This window comes from Aulostomus chinensis, chromosome 8 (genome assembly GCF_037954235.1).
Source record: "Aulostomus chinensis isolate RoL2024-O1b breed Wild chromosome 8, RoL_Achi_v1.0, whole genome shotgun sequence".
NCBI classification, from domain to species: domain Eukaryota; kingdom Metazoa; phylum Chordata; class Actinopteri; order Syngnathiformes; family Aulostomidae; genus Aulostomus; species Aulostomus chinensis.
Window position 1 is genome coordinate 20,555,798 of NC_141327.1, and position 26,372 is coordinate 20,582,169.

The 26,372-nt window shown below is 41.1% G+C and overlaps 2 protein-coding genes across 3 annotated transcripts; both read right to left on the reverse strand.

The window, feature by feature from the left end:
- Positions 1–14,430: 14,430 nt before the first annotated feature.
- Positions 14,431–22,778, reverse strand: cnga1a (cyclic nucleotide gated channel subunit alpha 1a). Its single transcript, XM_086211569.1, has 9 exons — positions 22,353–22,778; positions 21,285–21,375; positions 21,132–21,191; positions 20,964–21,008; positions 20,744–20,881; positions 20,554–20,658; positions 19,497–19,603; positions 18,167–18,777; positions 14,431–18,077 (listed from the first exon to the last, which is right to left on the reverse strand). Exons 2-9 carry the CDS (start codon positions 21,359–21,361, stop codon positions 16,941–16,943), a joined length of 2,280 nt encoding a protein of 759 aa, XP_086067695.1. The 5' UTR covers positions 21,362–21,375; positions 22,353–22,778; the 3' UTR covers positions 14,431–16,940.
- A 1,157-nt stretch (positions 22,779–23,935) lies between these two features.
- On the reverse strand, positions 23,936–25,698 carry enam (enamelin). Of its 2 annotated transcripts, none has more exons than XM_086210209.1 (7): positions 25,524–25,698; positions 25,338–25,396; positions 25,222–25,242; positions 25,006–25,068; positions 24,882–24,923; positions 24,774–24,797; positions 23,936–24,632 (listed from the first exon to the last, which is right to left on the reverse strand). In XM_086210209.1, exons 2-7 carry the CDS (start codon positions 25,389–25,391, stop codon positions 24,576–24,578), a joined length of 261 nt encoding a protein of 86 aa, XP_086066335.1. In that variant the 5' UTR covers positions 25,392–25,396; positions 25,524–25,698; the 3' UTR covers positions 23,936–24,575. The 2 variants fall into 2 exon arrangements, with proteins under 2 accessions (XP_086066335.1, XP_086066333.1); XM_086210207.1 differs by having other exon boundaries at positions 25,006–25,071; positions 25,524–25,587.
- Positions 25,699–26,372: the final 674 nt, after the last annotated feature.

Consider the following 26,372-nt stretch of genomic DNA (forward strand, 5'->3'; position numbering starts at 1 on the left):
TGTGAGCGCACAGCCTCTCCTCCAGCTGCAGCAGCAGTGGGCAGGACGCCGTGCGCACTCGGTGACGCACAAATGGCACACGCGCTGGAAGAGATTGATTGATACTCGCGGCTGCTGCTTTTTAACTTCATGAATAAGAAATTGGCATCGCTGCTTGCCACGGCGCACTATCAGTCACCGCACATTGTACGTCTTTTATCTTTTTGACCCAGCAGATGATGCTCGCTGAGCAGCCTCTCAAGGGAGCAGCGCAGGACAGGATATTGAAAATATTGCATAGAGAGTGTGTTGAATTACACAGCATTTTTAACCCCTTAAGTGTGAAATCAAATCTTTTTTTTCTTCTTCTTCTTCTTCTTTTTTTTGGAAGCACATTAAACAGTGCTTTTTTCTACCCACATTTGGGAATCAGCCTCTGACTTGACGCTTCTCTTACCGTCGAACATTTACACACTGATTGCTATGAGAACGTTTGATGAAGACCTCGGTCTCAAATTTGCAGAAATTTAGAATTCAACCAATGAATTCAATCATGTGCAACTTCCCCAATAATCATTTAATTTTAAAATATATTCTATACTGTACATTTCTTGCATGAAAGTGCAAATATAATTTACTTTGCAGTTTCTGCTGGTACTTAAATTTATACAGGAAAGGCCAGTTGAATGAATAAGTAACATTCCATGCTTGTTATTTTGGATATTCCCGATTGTTCTCTGTTATTAAGACCCTTTCTTGCTAATAATGCTACGATTTATTTGAAATAAATATTCATTTTTAATTCATTTCTACTGGATGTTTATGCAGGTATGTCTAGACTAAGATGGACTGCCCCAACCCACTTTTCCAGGACCCGGTATTAATAATTTAGTAAATGAACGCAGTATTGATGTTTGTGGATGTGCGACGAGGCTCCGCCAGCTTCTGCCTTCAAATCTATTGAACTGAAGCAGTAATTAGTAGACCAATGTTCTTTGTTCGTGTTGTGCAGTTCAGCAGCAGAGAAAACATGTCGAGTACAAGTTAATATACGCTGTTTTGGGGTTTTGTTTTGGGGTTTTTTTGGTAACATTCGCAAACTGCATAAATACTGACAAGGAAACAACTTCTCCATGAAATCCCAACGTGCACCGTCTCCGAGCAGGTGACTGTCCATTATGGCGTTGGCTAACTGCAGCCATATTCACAGTGACAGAGAACAGGGTTGATGCCTTTTCGTGAACCTTATTTTGAAGAGACCCGAGCATTCTCAACAAACACTCTATTTGTTTTCATCTTCCACAATTTGGTTTGCAGCAGGAACTGAAATTATTTTTTGGTTTGTGAACCCATGATGACATGATCCGCTTCCCCGTCACTCTCCTTCCTCACTGTCTCCTAGCATGCTTATACAACTGAGTGATGGGGAACACATGACCACACGCGACGCGTGGGCCCAACCAGCTGTGCCATGTCTCCAGCTTGTGAGCCAATGAAATGGAAATAAATCATGTTTTGATTGTTCCTCACAGTTCATCACAGTGAATCATTTTAGTTTTTCAACTGCCTTTTTTTTTTATAACCACTAAGGCCTCGGTTGGGTCGTAGGTGTAAAGGCAGCTCTGCTGGTTGTGTGACTTCTGTTGCACGAAGTGCAATGATTCCTATCAATGATGCCATGGTTCTGCTCGCAGGTGGTGAGAAAAAGGTCCAGTTCAGTCGACAGAACCAATATTTGGACAATATTCAACAGCAAGAACCAGTTAAAGAATCCATAACAACTTGATGGAGGCAATGGAGCAACTGTGATTGATGATAACAATTCCAGCATGTACACAAAAGAACCCACAGCTCTCTGAGAGTTCCTAGAAAGCTGGAGCAGTGAGACGTGGCTCTTTCAAACAGCGAATAAACACTGAGATAGGAATAGGATTTAAATGCACAAGTGTGAGAATACCACTGGTCTGCATGAGTTGAGTCATGGTACAGTCATCAGTATTTCATTTGTCAAAATAAAAATGCTAACTGGATTATTATTGGATGTGAAAATGCCTCCATCCTACTGTTTTTGGCATCTGGAAAGGATCATTTTTGGTCAGGGGGATGTGTCATTGTCCAAATGATCTCTGCTGGTTTATTACGGTCTTAAATCACCCTCACGAATCACCGCAGCATTTTAAAAGCTCAGTGCTGTGTGCTACAGTTGCTCTCCCCTTTTCTGTCAGACCAATATTCACAACTAACAGGCTGAAGTCGCCTGCAGTTACGTTTGTATTCACATCAGATGAAACTCCCTCATCTGCTCACTTGGCCTCTAGTGACACGCGGACCTCTACACGGGTGCATTTACAGGTCCTATAAGGCTGATTGAACCCAGTCAGTCCAGTTTGGGAGGACAACCTATGTGTTGTGCGGAACAGTCCAGGTGATAAACATTGGATTACATGGAACAATGTAATGTGTTGTGAAAAAATGTGTGGCGGCAGCAGGGAAAAAAACAACAACAGAAAAAAAGAGTTTTATGTTACCAACAAGTGAGAAGTCCGAGGATCTTGATTTATTTATTCACTTGAACTGCTTTAAATAACGGACAAAAATACTTACAAAATATATAAGAAGGCAGGAAGTTGAAAAGAAAATCAGCTACTTGTTTGAAAGGGTGTGGTATGAAGTTATAAAATCGACCCCATGTTTCATCTATTTTTATAAAATACCCGTGTTATCATCATTATTATCTTAGAGACAAAACAGAAGAAAATATTGAGCGTTTATTAAAAGCAAGCATAAACCATACAGGCACCTTAATAACCTGTTTCAAGCTGTGTAATTTATTTTCTTGTATTCCCTTTAAAATCTAAAGATGTACTTGAACTTCAGGAGTTATGTGTCTTCGTTTCTTCATTGCACCTGTTCCACAGATTAACACCTTTTACCGAAACACAAGGAATTCCTGCATTTGTCTGTGCCTTGTCTTTAAAACACACATATTCCCCTTAGATCGTGTTTGTTACCCTCTTGATGCTGTTTTGGTTCACGATGATGTTTTGCTCTTTAAATGATTCGAACCGTTCTTAAGTCGACCATATCCTTCTTTTCTCTTGCCTCTTTTTTTGTTCGCTTTCACTCTGGGGAGGAGTGAGTTTGTTGGTTCTCTGTTGAAGCTTTTGTTTGTAATTCTTATTTCTCTTTTTTAGAGAAAAAAAAACCCCAATATTTAAATTTATATACAACAGCAAAACATGAACTTTTGCCCAGAATATATAAGTATTTGTCAGTATTTGGCGTTTCCGACACTCAAAATACACAAGTGTCTTGCTGTGAATATGAATATATATAAAATAAATATTTTAAGAGGTCGCGGTCATTTCAGGTCAGTCCCAACCTGCCATCCAAATAAAGCCTCAGGTTTCATTAGAGCGAGATGATGGCGGGGGAAGAACGGGAAGCAGCGAAAGGATGGCTGCGTTCACTCATTTGTCCAGTCAAAGACTCAGAGGAAGAATTAAACGAATAACAAGATTCCAGCACTAATATGATCTGATTATGATATCAGTCCGTGAAGGTTACAGTTCAAAGGATTTGTCCTTAATTTGCTGTTTGCCAAAAAAAACCCAAAAAACTAACCTTTTTTCTGGTTTGTTTATAGTCATGTAATCTACCTTCTTTTCATCTCAAACGCTATATTCTCCTTTGCACTGCTTCCGTGATGTTCTGGAGAGTATGTTGATGCAATCGTGAGGGTTTTGGTGGTACGGCTATAAAATGTAAATGTTCTAGAGAAAAAAAATGAATCACTGTAAGATGTAGAGAAAATGAGGAATGCTGTAGCGATGTTAATGTATCACATGTACGTCTGCTGGACCAGTTTATATAAACCAAATTGTTTTTCATCCCGTTGGACCCTCCTGCAGACTGACGCTGTGGGATATTCATGTCGGACATTCATATGTTTGTAGTTTTTACTCGCCAAAGGCATAAAGATTAGGATGATGTTGATCGTAAAATCATATGATCTGTTCGGGGAAAAAAAAGCTTCAATATTTGCTGATATAGACTGTGGCATATATTATATACGTTAAAATTACAATGCCACTTTTTACCAAACTTGGTGGAAGGTTGTCAGACGGGCAAAGGCAGAACTTGGGCCATAGTGGTTAAACCGTTTATGCCTTTTACACTTTGATTTACTCCGTTTAGTTGGTTGATGAGCTCCATGTCAAATTTCACCAACAAACTGTGAGTCACCGTGCTGGAATATGGCAGCGCTACAGTTACATACAACAAGACAACAACGAGGCCAGCGATGCTGCTCACATATTCAAGATTTTAATTCCCTGAAGCATCCTGGAAGTTCACGAAGCTGAAAGCAGAATATCTCGGCGTGTCATTTTAGCAAGTTCGAGGTCAAGTGGAAGCGTGTGTGACGGCCACTGAAGTGTTTGTACAGTTTCGGCCGTTTGTGAATAAATGTTAAACTTCTCCATATCTAATATCATGTCTTGCTGTTATCCCTGAAGTTCACCCCCGAGCCTTCCAATTTCCCTTGAGTGGCACATAGTAACTTTGGGAGATGGAGATGTTTTGAAGACGAGAGCACAAAGAAATACAAGGAGAATACAAAGAGATACTTAATATGCACCGATTGTTTTCTTTCTTGTGGATGCAGGTCTTAGTACCACTATGACGTGTAAAACCTGTCAATGTCAAAGGCAACCGATTGCATCACAGAAATATGTTGTGGAGTTACATATCATTTTAGTAGGATTCCCCTTTTAAACAATATCAGTATTAGTTATTTGTATGTATACACACAGAACGCCTGTGTTTCAGGAGAGACAAACATCCTCTGGGAAATATCTGATATTCCTTTTATTATTCAGCCTGAAGTAAACGTTAGGTTCCATAATTGCCCTCTAAGAGCTGTCGCTGTTGGGTTCATCTGTCGTGTGCAGTCATGAAGACTTTTGTTCATGCAACCACTGTGTGTGTGTGTGCGTGTGTGTGTGTGTGTGTGTGTGTGTGTGTGTGTGTGTGTGTGTGTGTGAGTTGAACTAAACCTCTGCTCCCATTTTTTTCCCCTTCATCCTCTGCTGTCAAGAGTGCAGAAACAAGAAGCTGAGGCCCAGCGATGCTTCCCTGAGCTCTGGCTGCTGGGTCAGTTACACCGTGAGCTGACCTTCTCACAGGTGTTTTATTATAATCAGGATAAAGCAGCTGTTTCCCCTCTTCTGCATCATCCTGCAAGCCAAATGCCCAACACTGGTGTTCCCTTACCTTCTGGGCATTTTCATAAGCCAGCAGCTCTGACAGGTATGAGAATAACGTGCCCTGCTTGCTGTGTATTTAATTCCCAGCTTTAGCTTTGCTCTATGGAGCTTTAATCCTCCGATGGAGGAAGTGTGCATGGCTCGAGGTACATGAGAGAGATCTGGAGCCCCCTCATCCAGCCATTAGCGAAGAACTTGACCTTTATGTAGATTCTGGCGGACGCATGTCCACACCTCTCTCCACGGGACCAATTAAGGTTGTTCAACTGACCATCCGCACCAGTGTGCTGCTCATATGGCTGCAGCCCAATCATCATTGTGCCCTCTTTGGTTTCCTGTGGATGGCCCAAGGCTGTTCCTCCAAACCAAGCTGCCAACAGTGGACAGCAATCACAGCTCCTATCATCACTGGTTGTGCTCAGGATGATGGCGTCAATAATACTTGGCTTCACATGGCCAGCTTTCGCCTCAGATCAGATTTGAGACGCTGGATGATCCCACTTCCCCCGCTGGATTATTCAAACCATTTTACCAGAGCACCACAGTTCAGCTACACATGCACCTGAGAAGGAGGAAAGTGGGAGGATGCACACAAGATGTAAGTCAGTTATTTGACATGGGAAACTCAGAGGAACCCACCCTGAGAGGCTCCATCAGGCAGCTCATCACACACCTGTTCTGGTGCCCCCTCCTTCTCCCCTGCGATTTCGTCCTCTTTCGGCAGCTGCGGCACCATCACAGTTGTCGTCCTTCTGCCAAACCATATCACAAACACTGGTGCTGGGATTTAAATGGATTGTTGGCCAACTGTTATCCTACTGAGCTGTTTCATCTCAGTCAGGTCTTCTCTCACAGCGGCGTGCCATCACATACATTCACAGCGCTAGTTACTCCCTCGTGCTTTCAATGTGCATTTCAGAGCGTGAAGAATAATCGCCCACCTCTCAGCAGCAGATGACTCCAGGATGATATTGCAACATAATCTGTTCAACACATAAGCCAGAGACTATGTTCAGTTTCAAACATTTTTGGATGTGGCTTTTCTGAGCTGCGTCATCCGCAGCAGCAGAGAAGGTCGTTGGCTGAACATCAGCATAAATATATGACGCATCACACACATACGTGACCCCATGAGTTTTACGCATCATGTCAAATCTTGTTACATGAACACACACCTTTTTTTTTTTGGAGCAGTGAGACAATCCTGTGGAGCATAAATGGTGTTTCTTTATTTCTGTTTTTAATCTCACACCACATGAGGTGGTGTCTGTGTAACAGCGGCTCTCCATTGTGAGGATCAGACATGTGTTGGTTTGTTGTGTCTTTATGTTGCCGGAAAAATAATTTTATCTTTAAATCATGCACAATAATAATCCCTTATTTATTTTCAGACTGATTATACTATTTGACTTCCTACAGCTGAAGTAATTAACATATCATTGTGGGAAAAAAAAACAACAACCTTGAGGATGAAATCTATTTTGATGAAAGATGAGAAGCTTTCACTTGAGTCTTCAGTCCAGTTAAAATAGCTTTTCACAGTCTGAACTTGGCCTGAACCTTCATTCACCATCATAGAGATTCCTGATAGCCACAGTCTGGGCTGCAGGGCTTCTGGTGTGCTTCTGATGTTGTGATGAAAGTATTGAATTCAGACTAATACCAACAGCTTCGTCTTTGCAGGGCAAAATCAAGCGATTTATGTATTTTTTCAAAAAATTATTTTTGGTTTATACAGTAGATCTGCAACTTTTCACCGCATAAAATTGACCTCTAGACACCCAGGGAATTATTAGGGCCTGAGCCTGAAGGTACTTCAGGCGAAGACCCTATTCTGTTTTTAAAAACTGTCTTTTAAATGGTTACCTTTTTTTTTTTTTTTTGCAATTTTAATCTTGAACAGGAATGAATTGGAAGTGACACTTGATATTTGTCACGAGGTGATTTCCAGCATGAGACACAGCTGAAGGAGAAAGATTCTGTGTTTTGAAGAGGAAAAAAATTGATAAAAGTCTCAGTAAGGAGGGATCCAACATTTAGTCTCTCATTTGATATCTAGATGATGGTGTTTGAAAGGGCCTTTTATCACTTTGGTGCAATATTGCCCAAGATTTTCAACACCACAGGCTATATTACGTTAATTATCATGGGGAATATGTTCAACGTCATATGCTCCTTATCATATGACATAATATTTTCCTACGACACATTTATGAACATGTTTTTTTATTTTATTACAAGGTACAATATTTTCATGTAAAATTATATTGGGCTTCATCATATGCAATCTCCTCTTATCTTAACTCATCTGAAAATCTTGTCTGTCTTCAGCGGGTTTGTGCTCTGGTGCCTGTGAACGCCGTGGCATATTATTCACATCATTTTTCTACTCATCAAACCATTCATTCAGAGTGACCACTTCCATCAGGAAAGACATATTTCACATTAGATAAAGGTAATTACTCATAAGACTATTGATTTGCGGTGACTTTTCCCTCCAAGCATAACAGAGCCGTATTAAGCACTCAGGCGTTTCCACCCTATTTACTGACGTGTCTCCTATAAATCTAAGCACAGACGTCACTGTTCTCAAAGAATCTTTGACTGAAGCTCTCTTCATTTCTTGTCACAACAGTTCTTTTAAATTCACTTCGAGCTTTTCTTCTTTCCTTCTTAATTTAAAAATTGTTATCATGAGGGCCTGCTCAGCATGTCTGCACATGCCACAGAGCATAACTGGATGTTAATTGCTTAATTGTACAATGCAGCACTCGTGTGTGGAAGCCTGTATTCATTATCTTTCTGCACTTATCTATTCCTTTTTTTTTGCCTTTAATTTTCCACCCATCTGCATTAATTTACCGTAAAGAAACCAATCTTGGGAATTTGTTTTTCTGGCAGTTTTAGCAGTTGATTATAGCTATCAGAGATGGCCTGGGAAGAGAGATATCAGGTGTTGTCCATTGATGCATGGAAGGAGATCTTTGAAGTTCCTCCGAGGTGACAGTTCGGATGATGATGATCCAAATCCCATCTTTTTTGGTCTAACCAAGAGGTTGTGTCAGTCTGAATTAAACTGAAACTTATTGGGGTCCTTTTGCAGTGTGAACAAAAAAAAATTCTGGGGGGACGGGGGTTGGTTTGAAAGGTGAGATAGTTTATAGTCACCCATTAAGGAGAAAAAGAAAAACTAAAAACGAAATGAGTCACAAAAGCCCATAAAGAGCAAAGACAAAGAGTAAAAAGAATTGATAGACATTTTTTCACTGAATCATTCTCTGCACAAAAGTAGAAAGTCGAAAGATATGAACAGGAGTAAAAATAACCCTGTATACGGAGGTGGAGGGAGTGATGGAGACATATGAGAGGGCCATTAGCAGACAACTTGTCTGAAAGACCACCTGCATCTAAATATAATTGACATTTACATGTGATTTAATGTGATCCTGCTGAGTTATAGAGCCTTCAGTGCAGAGGAGTGAGTGAACGTTTGCTTCTGTCTCCATCACCAACTTACAAGCCAGTTGAATAAATCAGATCAGAGCAGCAAAGCTAACGTGAGCTGTTTAAAGTTTGTTGCTTTCATGTAGCAAGTAGGTTAGACACACCTCCACAGCTTCATGCAAATGTAAATATTAGATTGTGAATTAAAAATGTCTCCATCTGTTTATCAAGGAAATTTTTTCTCTGTCAAATTTGTCACGAAATGGACCAAATTAAAAAAATAAAAATCCTCAAGGTTAAATCCTGTTTGAGACAAAAAGAAAAAGATGCAACTGACCAGTAAACGCATTTGGACCCCATTAGTGATATTGCTAATGTATCACTGGAGCAGAATGACCGTATTAAAGCAAAACATAGCTAGGAAGCTAAGAAAAAAAAAGGTCTCATTCGGAAGTGATGCATATTTTCCAGTCCAGCGTTGACCCAAGTCTGCTCTCTGCTCTGATCATCCTGATGCTTAATTAGCTGCTGTGGGCTCATTGTCCGTCATGTCTTGTCATGTCTGTGCAGCAATGAATTGATCGTCATTAGGACTGTTTTTCTTTTTCAAATTAAATGCAGTTTTTTCAATCCCGCTGCACAATTCCATGAAAAACATCCAAGCAGCAGTTACGTAGTTGGCATTGCCGTATTGTCATCAGCGTTTTTCACAGCTGCCTCTGCAAGTGTGTCAGGCTTCAAACAATTTCCTTTGATCAATTCAAAATGTTACTAGGGACAGCCGTTTCTCTGCTAATGAAAAACGCACTGCCTCTCAATTATTTTCTAATTAGTCCATACCTCAGACACTAACAGCAGAACATTATGTCTTATTACCAAACCTCAGTTGCTCACATTTCATTTTCCCTGCAGATGGTGACTTGACGACCAACAGACAGCGACTAAAGGTTATCACAGGACATGGTTGTGCTTTTGACTCACGGCAGGCAGTTATCAGTGAAACATCCCCTAAAACGAGCAGTAACATGTGGATGTATTACATGCAGATAGCCCGACCTGTGGTTCCATCAGTTCATCCTCTGTATGGCCAAGCAGGGCGGCACTGCTGACCAACAGCCTTCTGAAACCCCTGCAGCTGGATTGCAAATTTTCCTGACTGCCACACCAATCTAACATACAGCTATCTAATAGCTGACTAGCATCTACATTGTTCTATAAAAGCTTTTTGCATATAATAAAACAGTTAATTCAGCTCATGAATACATCTTCAGCTTAAGCCACCCTGCAGTTCTCCTAAATGCTGTAACTATGAGGCAGATGATGAAGCCACCAGTTGTCAGCGAGGCTTGTATGAGGTCATATCCCAGTCACACTGAGGAACATACATGCATATTTTCAGGTAAATCTTTGAAGCCAATTTTAAACTATTATCGTTAATGTGGACTCTTATAACAACTATATATTCTGGATGATGTCCAGAAGAAATTGCGTCAACCCCAAGAAGTCTACCCAAGCAGCATCACTGGTCCGACCCTCAGGTATCAATCAGGTAATCAAAAAATAATAATACTTTTTGTTGCCAACAAATTCATTTTGTTCCTTTGAAAAGCATTGGAGAATGGCCACATGTAAATTAGCATGAAACCAGTAGAGGTTATCAGAAAATTATGAACAAATTGTAATGTTTAAAAAAACAAACAAGCAAACAAATCTACCTAAAATAACTGCATTTCTAATAATTCAAATGACAGATTTAAATGTCACACTGTCAGAGTTCTTGTTTTTAAAAAGCTTGTCTGAAGATAGCCTCCTGTGCAGCCTTTCACAAACATTAAAAATACAAGTTAGATTTGACTGTTCAGCCCACGCAGGAGCTCCTGGAAGACCCTCAGTGGTCCCCGATTATGGAACTTCTCTGTAAGACTTGGAAAACATTGTTAAATATTACTGGAAAATGTGTTTTGTCTTACTTTTTAAAAACCCTAAGGACACGCTCTTGAATACTCATAATATTTCAGCACATACCCTGTGTACCAAAATACTTGTTCTGCAAAATAATTGTTGGCTGATGATCTTGATTAGTGACGCTGGCAGTAGGACGCCTCCTTGAGCTTCCTGTCTGCTGCCTGGTTGAGCCACATGCTCCGCCGATGTCATCAGCAGCAGCAGCAGCAGCAGCAGCACAAGAGACGTGACTCTTTCTCTCAGCATCTGCAATCACGCAAGCAGATTTTCATACCGCATTTAATGAGTCTCAATGCTCAAGACGAACTTCAAAAGATCAATTTGAATATAATCAAAGTGTATCCAGCAGTTATTTAATGGATGTATTTTTTGCTAGGACCTGCAGAATTGCAAAATCATCTGCAGCTCTCACAAAACAAAGACGGTCTGTTGATCACTGAGCAACTTCAGGTACTGGGAGGGGAATTTGCTTCAGCAGACAAAGGGATTTTTCTTTTTTATTCAGCTCCGCAGTGTTCAGAAATCAAAACAGTCTCTTCACCATGTTGTCACCCTGCATGATTCAGGAAACACACTCAGACGATAGCACTCCCGCTGGTCATGAAAGCGTCACTCACCCACACCAACCAGATGGAACCTCATGTCACGTATTTATGTATTTGTCAAGTAATATTCTTGAAGTGAACAGAGATGATTTGAAAGGAGGAAATAGCTGAACAGTCCTCTTTGAACAGAAAGCTAATTAGGAAAACGGGTTGATTTTATTATTTGTGTGTAGTCGTTAGATGTGTCACCAATCCGACAGGGTGGCAGTGGCATTGTGGATGCTGGTTCCACTGGGCTATGTTGGTCAACCACCTGTTAACTTTAAATTACCTTTAAGTGATTGGAAAACAAAAATAAGTCCCTTGTCCAAGTATCTGCATGTATTCAGTGATTTGTTTCCTTCATGTGAAGCAGGATTCCATCTCTCATATGTTATGCTCAGAATACACCTCCTTTCTACATGTAATTGTCATGGCAACAGGCTAATTTGAGTGTCCAACACCACAAATATCTGCAGCAAGATTATACTCAAAAGCCACACATCACAACCCCGAGGTATACAAATCCTCCATTGGTTTTGCTATGATGGCAATCACTTGTCTTCGAGGCTTCTTGTGGTGACTTTCGCCAGTAAACACTCCTCGATCAGTAACTGGTGAGGAAAGAAGGATGTAAAGCTTCATGTCAGTCAAGCAAACTTGTGGTGAAACAAAGACACCTTACTTTTAAATCGCTGACACATTGACACACGTGCATTTTACATTCCCTGCTTGGTGTTCTCACCACCCGCCATCTGCCTTGCTTGACTCCTGACAGCTTCAACATTTTTTCGACCAGCTAATTGGGTTAAAGGCCACTGTTTCACTCCCTTCCAGGTACTCCACTAGCATCATGTAACTGGGATCATGAGTAACCCAACTGAGGGGCTTTGGGATTAAACCTAGCCCAACCTTGACCTGGATTTTAACATCTTTATTTTTAAAGTCTTGACAAGCAGGGAGCCAAAGGAAGGGATCGTTAATTTGCGAGAACGACCGTCGGAGTGGTAGTTCGTGCCTGTCGCCCACTAGCATCCTCTCTGCTGCTGCCACCAGCGACCGGAGCACCTTCTTCCTGCCCACAACTGTTGCTGTATTTCTTTTTTTTCTGCTTCCATTTTCTAAGTAACTGCTCATTGGTGCTTGGCACCATTAGCCCTGTTTGGTGACAGTTTGGAACGTCAGGAAGCAACAAGGGGTGGTAACTTCAGTAGAAACAACAAAGTCATTGCAGATTTAGACTCAATAGCAGCAATTGAACAAGAACTGGAGAATCCTGTAGAAACAATTTTTCAACATCTTCCTGACCGATCCAGATTTAACTGCAGAGCTCACCTGTTGGTTTTAGGAGATGGGGATTGTCTCTGTAATTGCAGACTTACCCTTGGTTTTTGTTTTGGAGCAGAAGTCTGCCATTGTCTTATCAAATCCAAATCAGGATGCTAATATATATATATATATTTTTGTTTTTGTTTTTTTTTTGTTTTTGTTTTTTACAGTAATCATGGCAGATCCAGGAGACAAATGACCAATTTCTGCTCCCATGTCAGCAGCCATGGCTGTGGGAACATATTTCTTCCAACATGACAATAACTTATAACAATAATAACTAAAGATGAACTGAGATGAGCAGCAAGAAATGCAAAGTAATAAGTTTAAAGCTATATCGATTTTTTTTAAGTAAAATACATAGTAGCTAAATCTGTTTGAGTTCCCTTATACTCCATTTTCTCATGGATGCTGAGGAACTTCAAAACTGTGAAAGCTTTCAATTCCACAGAGATTCAGCATATCTGTGCTGGGAAATCAGCCTTATGGGTAGCAGCATCCCTGGAATAAATGACATGTACTCCATCATTCCACAGTTCCTGGTCTGCAAAGTTATTTATGATTGGCTATCACCACTAGGTTCAGGGAAACTCAGAGAATGTGACATTAATATTAAAATTGTGTAGAGTTTCCAATGCAGTTCCAGATATAGCAGTTCATTTAAAAGATAACACCTAGATATGGGGGGGGGGGGGGGGGGACTCTGTTGTCACAGTTTAGAATGAGGCTGAACTTAAAGGAGCAGTGAGCAGAGGTTTTAAACACCAGTGGAATTGTATCTGTTCGCTTCTGCTCCGAGTTACTTTGGTTTGGATGCTTGGTTAAACATTTTTAAGTTGGACTTTTTTTACAGGTGACGAAACAATGAAGGAAAAGTGGTGAAAGTCAATCTTTTAAAGTTTGTTTGTTTTGCATGAATTTCTTAGCCATAGGGAATTCAAATCTGTATCCAAATCGAGTGTTAGCGTTAGTTCTGTCAGGCCGTGGTAGTCAAGCGCTATTGGCTTCCCGTCCATCAATCAAACTGATCAATCAGCTGACCACAGCTGCTCAGCATCAGCTGATCAAATCCCGTGCTTCTGATTGGCCCCTCTCAACTTAAATGTCACCCGGCCTCAACTCCTGCTTTGCTAGCTTCTGGCTGCTGCTCTGCCTGCGTCATCGCTGCTACCTGCTGCTACCTGCTGCTACCTGCTGCTGCTGCTGCTGCTGCTGCTGCTATCTATTGCAGCCTGCTGCTGCTATCTGCTGCTGCTATCTACTGCAGTCTGCTGCTGCTGCTATCTGCTGTTATCTGCTGCTATCTGCTGTTATCTGCTGCTATCTACTGCAGCCTGCTGCTGCTGCTATCTGCTGCTATCTGCTGTTATCTGCTGCTATCTACTGCAGCCTGCTGCTGCTGTTATCTGCTGTTATCTGCTGCTATCTGCTGCTGCTGCTATTTGCTGTACAGTTGCTCATGCTCGCAACTTGCTACCCTCCACCTCCCCAGCTCCACCTTGTCGTGTATACATGGCATAGTTCGTACCATGTCATGTTGCTGCTCTGTTCACGGGGTATGTTTGCTCTTCCAGTCTTAAACTGGGAGAACCTTCCCTCACGCTGCTGGTCCCCTGTTTCATGGTGCTCATGAAAAATTTCGCAGGGGACTCCTCTGAACAGAGTCATACCGCCAATTTGTACAATCATAAACAAATCAAGCTCATTATCATGTCTTGTGTTTCTTGATGTGAATGGACCTGACAGAAATGTAGTTATTTTAGTATCATAGCGATGTTTATTGCAATTAAAGGAGGGGTAGGCTCACAGATTTGTATGTACTTTTTGTTATAATCCCTGAATTTTTCACGATGTCTTGATGGTAATCACTAAACGATGATGTTTAAAAAAAGGAAGCTCGCTATGAAGGTAATATTTGCGGTAACTTATTGTCAATGTAGGTTGTGAGGAGCGAGGAGGGAGGGTTCATGATCAGAGTATGATTCAAAAAAACGATTTATTTAAAAAAAGAAAAGAATACGTTTTAAAAAAGGAAGAAAAACAAAGCCAAAAACAGGTGGCGCTCCTTCAGATTTCAGCGCGTTAGAAGCAGCAGTCACAGGTGCAGCTCCTTGAGACCCAACGAACATCGGTGCTGGGTTGGCCTCTGACGAAGTACTGGGGCTTCCAATATGATTATTTCAGGATAATGAAGTAAAGGAAGAATAAATCCTCAACATGTCCCTGCTCCTTTCTTATATACACTGTTATTGCAGCTCCAGACTCCAGGAATTTTTCACAAAATCTCTGCAGACTTTAATCACACAAGAATGGATAATTATTACCTCTCTCCTGTGTTCGAGCAAGTGTAATCTAACAAATTTCCCTCCAAGGTCCAATTACGTTTTACTGGTTCTGAATAAGTATTTTGTGATGCTGGCTAGCTATTTTGTTTGAGAACCAATATTTAAGAAATCTCAAATGGAACCATTAGATGACATAAAATCCTACACAGTAGACCTTTAGAGCCAATTTGGATTTGCATATGGTGACATTATAAACACATTTATGAAACAAAACAAAACAAAAACAGTGACAGCTACCGTGCTGTGTGGGGAAAAAACCTCCCCGACCATCTGTGATTGCAGGTATAGGCCCCTGATGTTTTATGGCAATAACCTGGTTGTTCACAAAACTCTTAAGGACCATCCATCATATAACACGGGGCTTTGACTTTTAATGCATTTCTCTGCGAAGTGTTCCAACTAAAATTGTGTTACTGTGGGTTCTTTTTCTTTACATTCTGCTTTATTTGGGTAACCAAAAAAAAAAAAAGAATGCAGAAAGAAATAACATCACAATCAGTTAATTAAAGAAAATCTTTTTTTTTTCGGTAATCAATTAATCTTTTCAGTCATATATCAAACTGAAATTATTGATATTCTTTTCAATTTATTCATGAAGGAAAATGTCCTTTTTTTCATTGAACAATGTTAAAAGTTTTACGTTTACAGTCAAATTTGCTGGGGGGGCTTGAGGACACCCAAGATTTTGTGCTAGACAGGCAAGTCAGATAAAGATGATACATTTGCTGAAGCCCACAACGTCACGTTACTGTTAATATTCCTAAGCTGCGGCGTATATTTAATCAGCTCGAGCAGTTTCCATGTGAGGATTATGTTATTTGTATCTACAGTAACAACTTGTGAATGAGTCGTGATCAATGCCAAAGAACGACAGTACTCAGTGTAAATTGTTCCTTGATAGCTCACTTGTTACCATCTGGAGTTCAGTAAATCAAACCATCTGCTGTCATTGTCTCTTCAGCAACAACAGGCTGGATGAGGGACAAATCCATATATCTGTTTTCTCATTGAGCCATTCCAGTTTTCCCAAATGACTTTCTTTTCTTCCCGTCTGGTTTTGTCAGGGATTTGATTGTTAAATTAGAGCCGTTTAATGTGACTAAGTGTGCTAATGCCATGCGGTCATCAGTGCCAAGAAACCACCGCAAAAGATGATCAATAGCCGCATGGCAAGGCTCCTCTTTCTTTTGAAGGATTTTATGGATTTGGTTTTGTTCCCTCAGATGTCTGGCTTTGTTTGTGTGAAGGAGATTTGAGAGCTTCTGATGTGAAAATAATTTTTTCTTTGGTTGCGGCTTTTCTGGGGGGGGCAGATTAAACAGGCCCACTGACGCAGAGCAGTGGAGTGTATGCATGGATGCACACACACACAGACTAAACTAAGAAACACAAGTTGCTAAGAGTCCCATGTGTCCAGTTGACGGTTCTTCGCCTTTCCTCCGAAGACAGCGGAAAGACTCACGTGCCTCGAAGTGGAAACACTTTTCAATTTTTATTTTCACAGTTTTGTACACAAACCTCAATCCAAGCAGCCATGTCACCTCTCAGCGGTGGTCTTGTTTTTCCTAATGGATAATTTTTGTTTCAGTTTAGAGAGAGTGTCTCTCCTCTGATGTAACCCAGTAATTATCACAGAAATAATAACATAGAAACTGACTACAAATCATCTTTAACCTTTCTAGCATAAATGGTTTGCATATCTTACACCTGGAGAGTAAATGAGCTTTCTTCCAGCCTGAAAGATAATCATAAGGTAATTGAAGGAAAAGGTAAATTGAAACAGAAACCTTTACTGACATTTGATCAGTCGCATCATCCTCTCAAATGAACATATCCACATTTGAGGTGTGGGATGGTAAAGTTGATATTTGGGTTGATTTTTGAGTGTCACTAAGATGTGCAACATACAGTCCTTTTCTTTGTGGTTCTTAAATATTAAATGGTGGCTACATACAAAGTGCTTAGTGTTTTATAGAACCTATATAGAACCCTTCTTCCCCTGCTTTTCATCCATGAAGTCTCTTTCCTCATTCTTTTGTCTCTTTTTCCTCTTCTTTTTTCTCCCTATCAGCCCCATCATCCCCCTTCTTTTCCTCTTCTACCTTCTCCTCCTCTCCCTCCTTCTTCTCCCCTTCTTCCTTCTTTTCCTCTTCTTCCTTCTTCTCCTCTTCTTCCTTCTTCTCCCCTTCTTCCTTCTTTTCCTCTTCTTCCTTCTTCTCCTCTTCTTCCTTCTTCTCCCCTTCTTCCTTCTTTTCCTCTTCTTCCTTTTTCTCCTCTTCTTCCTTCTTCTCCCCTTCTTCCCTCTTTTCCTCTTCTTCCTTTTTCTCCTCTTCTTCCTTCTTCTCCTTGTCTTCCTTCATCTCTTCATCTTCCTTTTTCTCCTCCTTTTTCATCTCCTCTTCCTCCTCATCTTCATCCTCCACCTCCTCTCCTGTCAGGCGTTCCAGGTCAGCGATACGATGCCTGAGCGCCTTGTCAGTGTTCTTATAATTTATCAGAATCTTCTTCAGCTTCATCTGCATCAGTTCCATCATACTGTATAATTTGTTGACCTTCTCCTCCAGCTCCTTGACCTCGGGCTTGATGTTGGCCGGGTCCAAGTCTATCAGGCCGTCTTTCATCAGGATCTGTCGGCCCTTCTCCTCTAGCATGCCCTTAGCATCTGGGTACTCTATCAGCGACTCCATCAGGTCATCCTTGGACAGGCAGAATAGATCCGAATATCCAATGCTCCGGATGTTGGCTGTCCGCCTGTTGCCAGCTTTGCTGCCTTTGATATTCAGGATACTGATCTCTCCAAAATAGCTGCCACTTCCCAGGACAACAAATTGTGTGACACCATCGTCGGCAACCACTGCAAGTTTTCCATCTTTGATGATATACATCTCACGACCGATGTCCCCTTTTTTGCAGATGTAGTCTCCGGGGCTGAACACCTGCGGCCGAAGCTTTAGCACCAGCTCGATCAGCAGACCGGCCTCACAGTCTGCAAAAATGCGAACTTTCTTCAGGGTTTCCATGTGCACTTGAATAGCAATCTCAGCTTTTAGTTTGTCTGGAAGATACCTCAGCACCTCCCGTTCGTCCTGTGCCTTGCCATTATTCCAGAGATAGTCGAACCACTTTATGACTCGCAATTCAAGATCCTTGCTGACCTTTCGAACCTACAAAGGAAACAAAAGCATTCAAAATACATTCAAAGAAGAGTGCTCATTCGTTTTCATGATTTAAGTGGAAGTGTATGGTTATCTACCTGCATGTACTGCTTGATGTTGTCAATTCGAGCCTGAAACTGACTCTGAGCAGCGTTCATATTGGAGATCATGGTAGCAATGTTTCCTACGATGGTGGCAAAGATAAGAACCCCGACTAAGAAGTCCACCACATGGAAGAGAAATTCTGAGTCCAAAGCTGGAGGTGGGGTTTCCCCAATAGTGGTCAGGGTGAGCGTGGACCAGTAGAGGCTGAAGGAATACTTCCTCATCGGCAGTCCAAAGTCAGGCTCCTCTGGGTCATCCAGAGCAGGGTAAACCCATTCATCAGCACCAAAACCAATAGACTTGGAGAACGAGAAGTAGAAGCAGGCGTTCCAGTGGATGATAATGAGAATATACATGATCAGGTTTGCAATACGAAAGATATTGGGGTAGTTGGTTTTAGTCTCCGTCCTTGTGAAGAACTCCATCATGCGGCCAATTCTCAGCAGTTTGTTGATTCGGATCTCCGGATAATCGAGACCCAGGAAGAAATAGAATACATCGGTGGGCAGCATGGAGATGGCGTCCAGCCGGAACTGGAAACTGGCCACGTAGCGATCCCGCAGAAGCTTTTTATCTTTCACCATCAGGCCTTGCTCAAGGTAGCCTGCAATCACAGAGGTTAATAGAGAAAGGAAGAATGATGTGCGTTGGTCAAGCATAGAAGCCCAATGTTTTACACAAACCTTGGAATAAATGCCATTGTTCATGATAATTATTCTGGATTAAGGCAAATCGTGGTAAAAAAAAAAAACTTCTGCAATTTAGTGTCAGCGCATGTAATTCTAATTTCTAAACAAAGAAAAACGTGAATATAAGATGTTTTAAAATATGCTACAAAAAGAAACACCATCTTTTGGGGAATGTGCTTTTTTGCCCCCTCCCCAGAGCCAGACAAGCAGACAGAAACCCCTCCCTCCTCTGTGTGAGGGAGCTGAGACCCTCAGTGACCTTCTCACTGCTAGTTAGATTAGCATGAATGATCGTGACTGGGTGGTCCTGTGTGAGATAGTTGATTTGTTTTCCTTCCTCTTTCACTCACTTTCTCAGTCTCGGTAATTGTTCACTGTGTTCACCCTGGCTGTATCTTACTATCCGTTTGACAGGCTGGGGAAAAAAAAATCAGCAGCAGCCCAAGCGTGTCTCTTCCCAAACTCTTTTTAGTACTAAAGTCCTGCTGTGCGTGTGTGCTGGAGCCTGAACCCTGAGGCAAAACCGCTTTGGCAAATAGATCTTTTTTGCTACCATTAGGATCAGAGGGACCAACAGCAGCAACGATAGCAACTTCATCCACATGCATGCAATAATGTGAGAACAAGATCTCACCTGTTCTGGTCCTGAAGACCATATCGGCAAGGTAGATAAGATCTGAGGTGTAGTCCAGAACAACCCAGTAAAGAAGGTAGTTGTGCTGCAGCTCCTCAAAGCAAGCCCTGATTGGAAGGAGAAGATGTGTATGTTGGTATATTATTACTGATGAGACCTTGTCTTTTCTGCACCTTTATGACTTGTTGCAGCTGCAGTGGCTGGTATGTTATAAATACTTGTTCTCCATAAATTCAAGCGAAATATTATACTTATTATTCTGTTACATTTATCTGATGGACACAGCTTCCAGGCGGCACAGCGGTGCAGTGGTTAGCACTGTCGCCTCACAGCAAGAAATTTCTGGGTTCGACCCCCAGCTCGGGCGCGGGGTCTGCATGTTCTCCCCGTTCCTGTGTGGGTTCTCTCTGGTACTCCAGCTTCCTCCCACAGTCCAAAGACATCAAGAGGGGACGAGGCTGATTGATACTCTAAAGTGACTGTGAGTGTGAATGGTTGTCTGTCTCTATGTGTTGGCCCTGTGATGGACTGGCGACCTGTCCAGGGTGAACCCCGCCTCTCGCCCAACGGCTGCTGGGATAGGCTCCACCCCCCCGCGACCCTTAACAGGATAAGTGGTAGATGGATGGACGGACACAGCTTCCACATTTATAAAATTTCAATTTTGAGATTTACATTTCTACTTGTTTTTAGATTGTTGGTGTTTTTTAAATTTGCAATAACATCTATCGGGCTTCAAGGATGAAATGAAATGTTTTTCTCAGGTCAAAGGTGACAATGACGAAAACAGTATTTAACTGAAATAAAAGTTACAAAGCAATAAAACTGCAATATGTCACAGAACTGAAACAATTAAAGGAAACGATCATTTACATCCATATAGAAATATAACTGTTTGTTTCACTGCAATTATCTCTTGACTCTGGTTAAATGTATCTTGTGACGCTTTCTGTAACGCACCGATAGAAATTCAATCAGCAACCCTCGAAGTAAAATCGCTGCTTTGTGCTTTGATTTTACTTTAACAAAGGCGTTGCTGTGCAGCTGAGGGAGTCACCTTGCTATGATCATCGTCCAGTTGTACATGACCGGCACTGTGATGATGAACAGCCAGTTGTAGTACAAATTCCCAGCTGGATTAATGACAAATAATTCTTTGGGTCTGTAAAACAAAAAAAGAGAGAAAGAAAAGAAAGACAGAATGGATGATTATAGTTTGAAAAGTTCTTCAGGTAGAAGCCACTTACTTTTCTTTGTCCTTCTCTTTTTCTTTCTCCTTTTCCTTCTCTTTTTCTTTCTCTTTCTCCTTCTCCTTCTCTTTCTCTTTCTCCTTTTCTTTCTCCTTTTCCTTTGCTTCATTTTCTTCTTTTTCCTTCTTCTCTTTTCTGTAATGTGCACCGACACGTTTCAGAATTACATCATCTTTTACATCAGCATGTGCTAAGGTTTCCAATTTAGGATACTTACTCTTTCTTCTCCTTCTTCTCTTTTTTCCTTTTTTTCTTCTTCTCCCTGAAAAGTGGATTATTAAATCTTTTAATTGGCCTCATGAAATGACTTTTCAGACACATCAGAGTGGGACAGCGTGTTACAAGGGCTTCGCTTATCTTTTCATGACTCCATAATTGTACTTACTCTTCATTGTTATTACTGTTATTCATGTTAAGCAGATGATGAGTCGATTGAGACGAACTTCTGGAAAACGCAGCGTGAAACAAGAAGTTAATTAACGAACGTTCACGTTCCGTTCGAACTTAACTCTTAACTTGTCTTTTAAGGTTCACTTACAGGTCATCCTCGCTGTGTTCTTCCTCTAGCGTGTGTGGTTGTGCGCTGAGGTGGGGAACAATGGCCGAGGAGGTCATGGCAGCAGTGTAGCCTGCAAGAAAAAAACAACAACCACCGTCATACAGAGTTTTCTGTCACGTTCTATTTCGAATTTATTCCCACGCTAATTGGTCAGCTGTGTGCTCAGTATGAGCCGAAATTTTCTTCATTATTTGGCTGCGTTGTCAAGCTGCTAGCAACGGCGTCGTCCTGCAAAAAGCCAAGGAAAGCGTGTTTTGGGTTTGGAACTTTGATACCTTTATGGCACTGAGCAACAGCCTTCATATCCACTGAGATGCCTCATCTTTCAGTACCACATTTGAGGGATGCAACAGATTGGCAACAACAATATTGTACAAATTATTTTGGCTGATTTTTACAGATTTTGCAATTGTCTACATAAAAGCAGGTCCATATGATATTCACATTAATTGTAAATCGGGTTTATTATTGTTTCCCATTATTGATAAGAAATGTTGAGCAGAACTCCACTGATAAATATTGGTCATCACACCGATTTATTTAAAAACGCTGATATCGATGACATTGTGATTCCCTACTAAAGCTGTCAAAGAGTCTCTGACAGCTGCATGTGTCAATCAAACCACATTTTGATGTATCAGTCAGATTTTCACCTTATGAAACTCTTTTGAGCATGTAAAAACTTTCACGGAGTTGCAAACAAAGATTTATAATGTAACTCTCATTTTGTTGAAATGAATATTAATTGGAACAGAAAAAGTATTGTTCAGAAACCGGTATCGGAGTCAGATTATTTTGTAGAAGTAAATGTTGGGATGATACCTCAGCTAAGTATTGTCATTTAAATCAGGTTATAGATTTAATCCACATCACAGCTCTTGTGGTTTTCTTCTAATTTAGACACTTTATATGCAAAGGTTTCACCTTAAAAGAAAAGATAACAACGTGAAAAGATGTAGAAATCGCTCAGAGTTACAGGAATACTTTCAAAGTTTGAATTCCTGCCACAAACAGGACTATAATCCACTGTCATGGAACTTAACTTACCTTTTCCACCAGTTAATGTAATGCAGAGTCCATTTTCTTATGATCCTTTTTGTGTCGTTTTATTTTTTTTACTCGTCTTCACGCTGGCAGCAGCGGTATCATAATCAAAATAATATTAAAATGCAGCTTGATAACTGGCACCTATAAGCATTGAGTCTAACTAGCTGTGTCACAAAGATTCGGTGACCCTGATAAGGATTTGAGGATTAGACAGAGCTGAGAGGAGGGGAGACAAAGTCCCTCGTTCTCCTTCCACGTCTGGTAACGGATGAGTTACATTCATTCAGCGCTGTCTGGACAGCAATGAGTTAACCTGTTTGTGGATCCAGAACACTGAAATCCATTTTGGGTTCTTTTATTCCTGTAACAGGTTTCAATTTCCTGCATCAAATGTGCATCAGATGAGGATTTAGTCGGCTTGCGAACACACACAGTGGCACACACTCTTGCTCAGTCAGCACTCTCAGCCATATCCAGCTCTGATCCTATTAGATCGTGCCGGGTCCTGCGGGTTTCAGATCAGCAAACAGTAATCATGTGAGTGAAATTAAATCGAAACCTCAGTCAGCGTCGAGCTGTGTGTCCTAATATCATGCACTCCTCCTCCGTTCAGGGGTCCCACAGAGAAGCATCCTTTAGTTCAGTGGCACTCCCTGTTGGTTGATGTGATGTTTGCACTTGAATGACTTCAAATTCTTGGAAGATTATTTCCCTTCACCAAGAAGATTTTTGCCTGGCTGTGTGTCAGCAGGATTGTGTCAGAACTATACGGCTAGTTTACGTCAAACTTGGTGGAGGGGTGTCGCTATGACGCATTTTGATGTGGGGCAGAGCCGTTTCAGCGCCAGCTGGTGAAACAAGCACTTTTTCCCACTTTGTTTTACACTTTGACGTACTTCAATGAAATCCTTCTCAGACTTGCTAAGAAATGCCTTATGAACTTGGGGAAGCGCTGCTGTGACTTTCTGCTAAATAGACTTACCATGGCAAGCCAGCCAATTTGGATATTTTGTCGTACAAAATACAAAACTGTTGGAACTGGACGCCGCATGGTCAGATCTTCTCCAAACACTTCATGAAAATCCCAGCCTGAAGACATCTACAAGCTGCATGTAAATCAGAGCCATAGCGCCCCCTGGTGGTTCCAGGAAGTGAGCCTGGAAAAACATTTGTGCCAAATTTAAGCTGTTATCGTCTAGCGATGTACAACAGCATAATGTTATGTGTACGCTCTCTACTGCCACCTAGTGGATGCAGGAAGTCATGTTTTTTAGTATATTGCTGGTAGCGCAGCCTTCAATTGATTGATTGATTGATTGATTGATTGATTGATTGATTGATTAAAAGGCCCATGATATAATGTATATAAATCCAGCCTTTCAGCCATTAAAAAACACCATACATTGTCAAAAAAAACATAAAAAGACAAAAGTATTAAAACATAAACAAAGTTGTCTACACTAATCTATAATAACAAAAGTATAGATTAGTTTTGATAATCTCACGCTGGAAAAAGAGTGGCACACTTGAATCAGCGCACATATCCCTCTTCATTTGTTTTCTTTCATTTTGGTTTTTTTTTTTCAGCTTTTGTTTATTTGATTGTCAGAGCACATAATGAGCATCAGAATGTAAACAGAGTTATCCAGAGAGCTCATTTCCAATTGTTGTCTGTAGGCAGGCAACAAAATGAAAAAGACAGTACAGTAGTTGTAATTGCATTCTCTGGAGTTAACTTTTTACCAAAACGTGCCATCTAAACTGGGGGGTTTCAAGTTTGAATGACAGGAAACATCACATCAGATGTTTTATTCATTATTTGGACACAGTATGTTAAAAAGTTCTGTCTTCCTGCTTTCAAGGACAAAAATCAATTGTCAGTTTCTTTCCTACAAAATCAAGAAAAGCGTGGTAACTCTGTTTTGAAAAAAGAACAACGTGCAGTGATCCTTTTACTTTCACTGTTTCTAACATTTTCTTTTTGAAAGACATGTCTCTTAATTCATCCGTTCTTTCATGTTGTCTTTATCTAATTGGCTGAAAAAAAACACATTACAAGGAAATATGAATGAAACTTCGCTGACTGTTTAAAACGGGACATGTTTTCAAGTCTGTCTCTATCCAAGGGAGATGATTTTGTCGGTAAATAAAGACTATCTTCGTTTCCTCGGGGTGAAGTCATGTGCATGCGGCAGCAGGAACACGATGGTGGGAAGATGGCTGCTACTCCTCTGTCTCCTCATCTGATGTAACAGGCACAGGAGCCGGCACAGCGTCCACCTGTGTGAGGAAAATCCTTGAAGTTCGAACAGCACATACAGGAATTATTGGGACAGATTTAATGTGTGTGTGTGTGTGTGTGTGTGTGTGTGTGTGTGTGTGTGTGTGTGTGTGTGTGTGTGTGTGTGTGTGTGTTCTTACCACCACAGGCCCGGCTGGTTCAACCTTAACAGAAGAAAGAACAGTTTATGCATAAGTAAGTAAGAGACTTTAGAAATGTCATCAAAGTCTAAGGAGTTCTAATCTTACAGGAGGGGTTCCATCGGGAAGGAAAGGATTTCTGACAACCCCCTGAAATGAATGGAAGTGCCACTTTAGCAGTTTGAATTTCAGTATGTCTTCATGTTTTAAGATAAACCGATGGGGCGCAAACCTGCTGCTGGTACATCCTGTACATCTCCATCCACCTCAGGGCCTCATTGGCATGCGCCGCAACCTGCTGTAGAAATACCACACGTCTCCAGACATGTACTGCAATTACGCCAATTATTTCTGCCTGACAGACATCTATAATACCGTCCTGCAGCCGGGATGATAAAAGCACAGCACTACTGGCAAAACATGACAGAAACCAAAAAAAACCACTCACCTCTTTGCTTTGCTCCGGCACCTGTAAACCACAGAAATCAAGTGATTAACAGCTTTGCGAACAGTTACGAGTCAGTCGGCAGCCCCAGAGATGCACTGTATTTAGGAGAGACTTACGGGTGCAGCCAAACTAGCGACCAGCAGGCAAATCAGGATGATAACTGGCTTCATTTTGACTAATTATAGAGAAAACAACAACATTAATTATTATTATTATTTGCTAAAAAAAAAAGACATTTTAACTTTCTTCTGCAATGCATCAACACAATATAAAAAAGTGCAAATAGCAAAGGTTGATCTCACATTCCTGGTGGGTGCACACAGCAGCTGAAGATCCTGGGGAATGGAAAAAAAGTCTCCCTCATCTCGTACATGAATGCCATTTATAGACTGTAACCCCCTGTGATAGCCAATCACACGCAGTAAAGCACACACAGAAGAATGTGTTTGAAGGAAACAACTTACACTTTGAAAGGGAAAAAAAAAGAAAAGAGGCAAGTAAGTTTAAGGCCTCTCATCGTTAATGGCATGCTGTGCAAGTATGTTCAACACACATTCCCATCTCTTTGTTGCCCTAAAACCAAACCTAAAAAGCTGATATGATCATGCGCCTGATTATTATGACTGTGAAGCAACACATTTGACTTGAAAGCACAAGTTTCTTTCGCGAAGTATGTGAGGACGTGCCTGTGTGAGTCAGTGCAGGACTGGGGTGAACATCTGGGATGGTCAAACAGAGGTCCTACGACCGTGCAAAAAATATCATTTTTTTTTACCAGGTTATGAATCGTGCGCATCAACTGAAGATGTTAATTACATTGAGGTTCGAGGGACTCTATGAGCTGACGATTTTGAATGAGATGATTGTGAGTTTTGATGTCTCATTTTGCAGAGTTTAACACGTCTTGCCAAGTGAACTGAGGTAGAGTGGCTATCCAGTTACAGATGTTTCATTGGTTCAATCCTCACCTGGTGAGTCTGTCAAAGTGCTCTTGAGCAAGATACACCTGTACTGACACCATGCAAGGCATCTTCCACCATACTGCACCATACAATCTGATTCTTTATGGTGTAAACGCACCACCATCAACTGACACACAGCTAAATGTGAACACTTTCATGACTTACCTCTTCCTTCTAAGCGTAAGATTG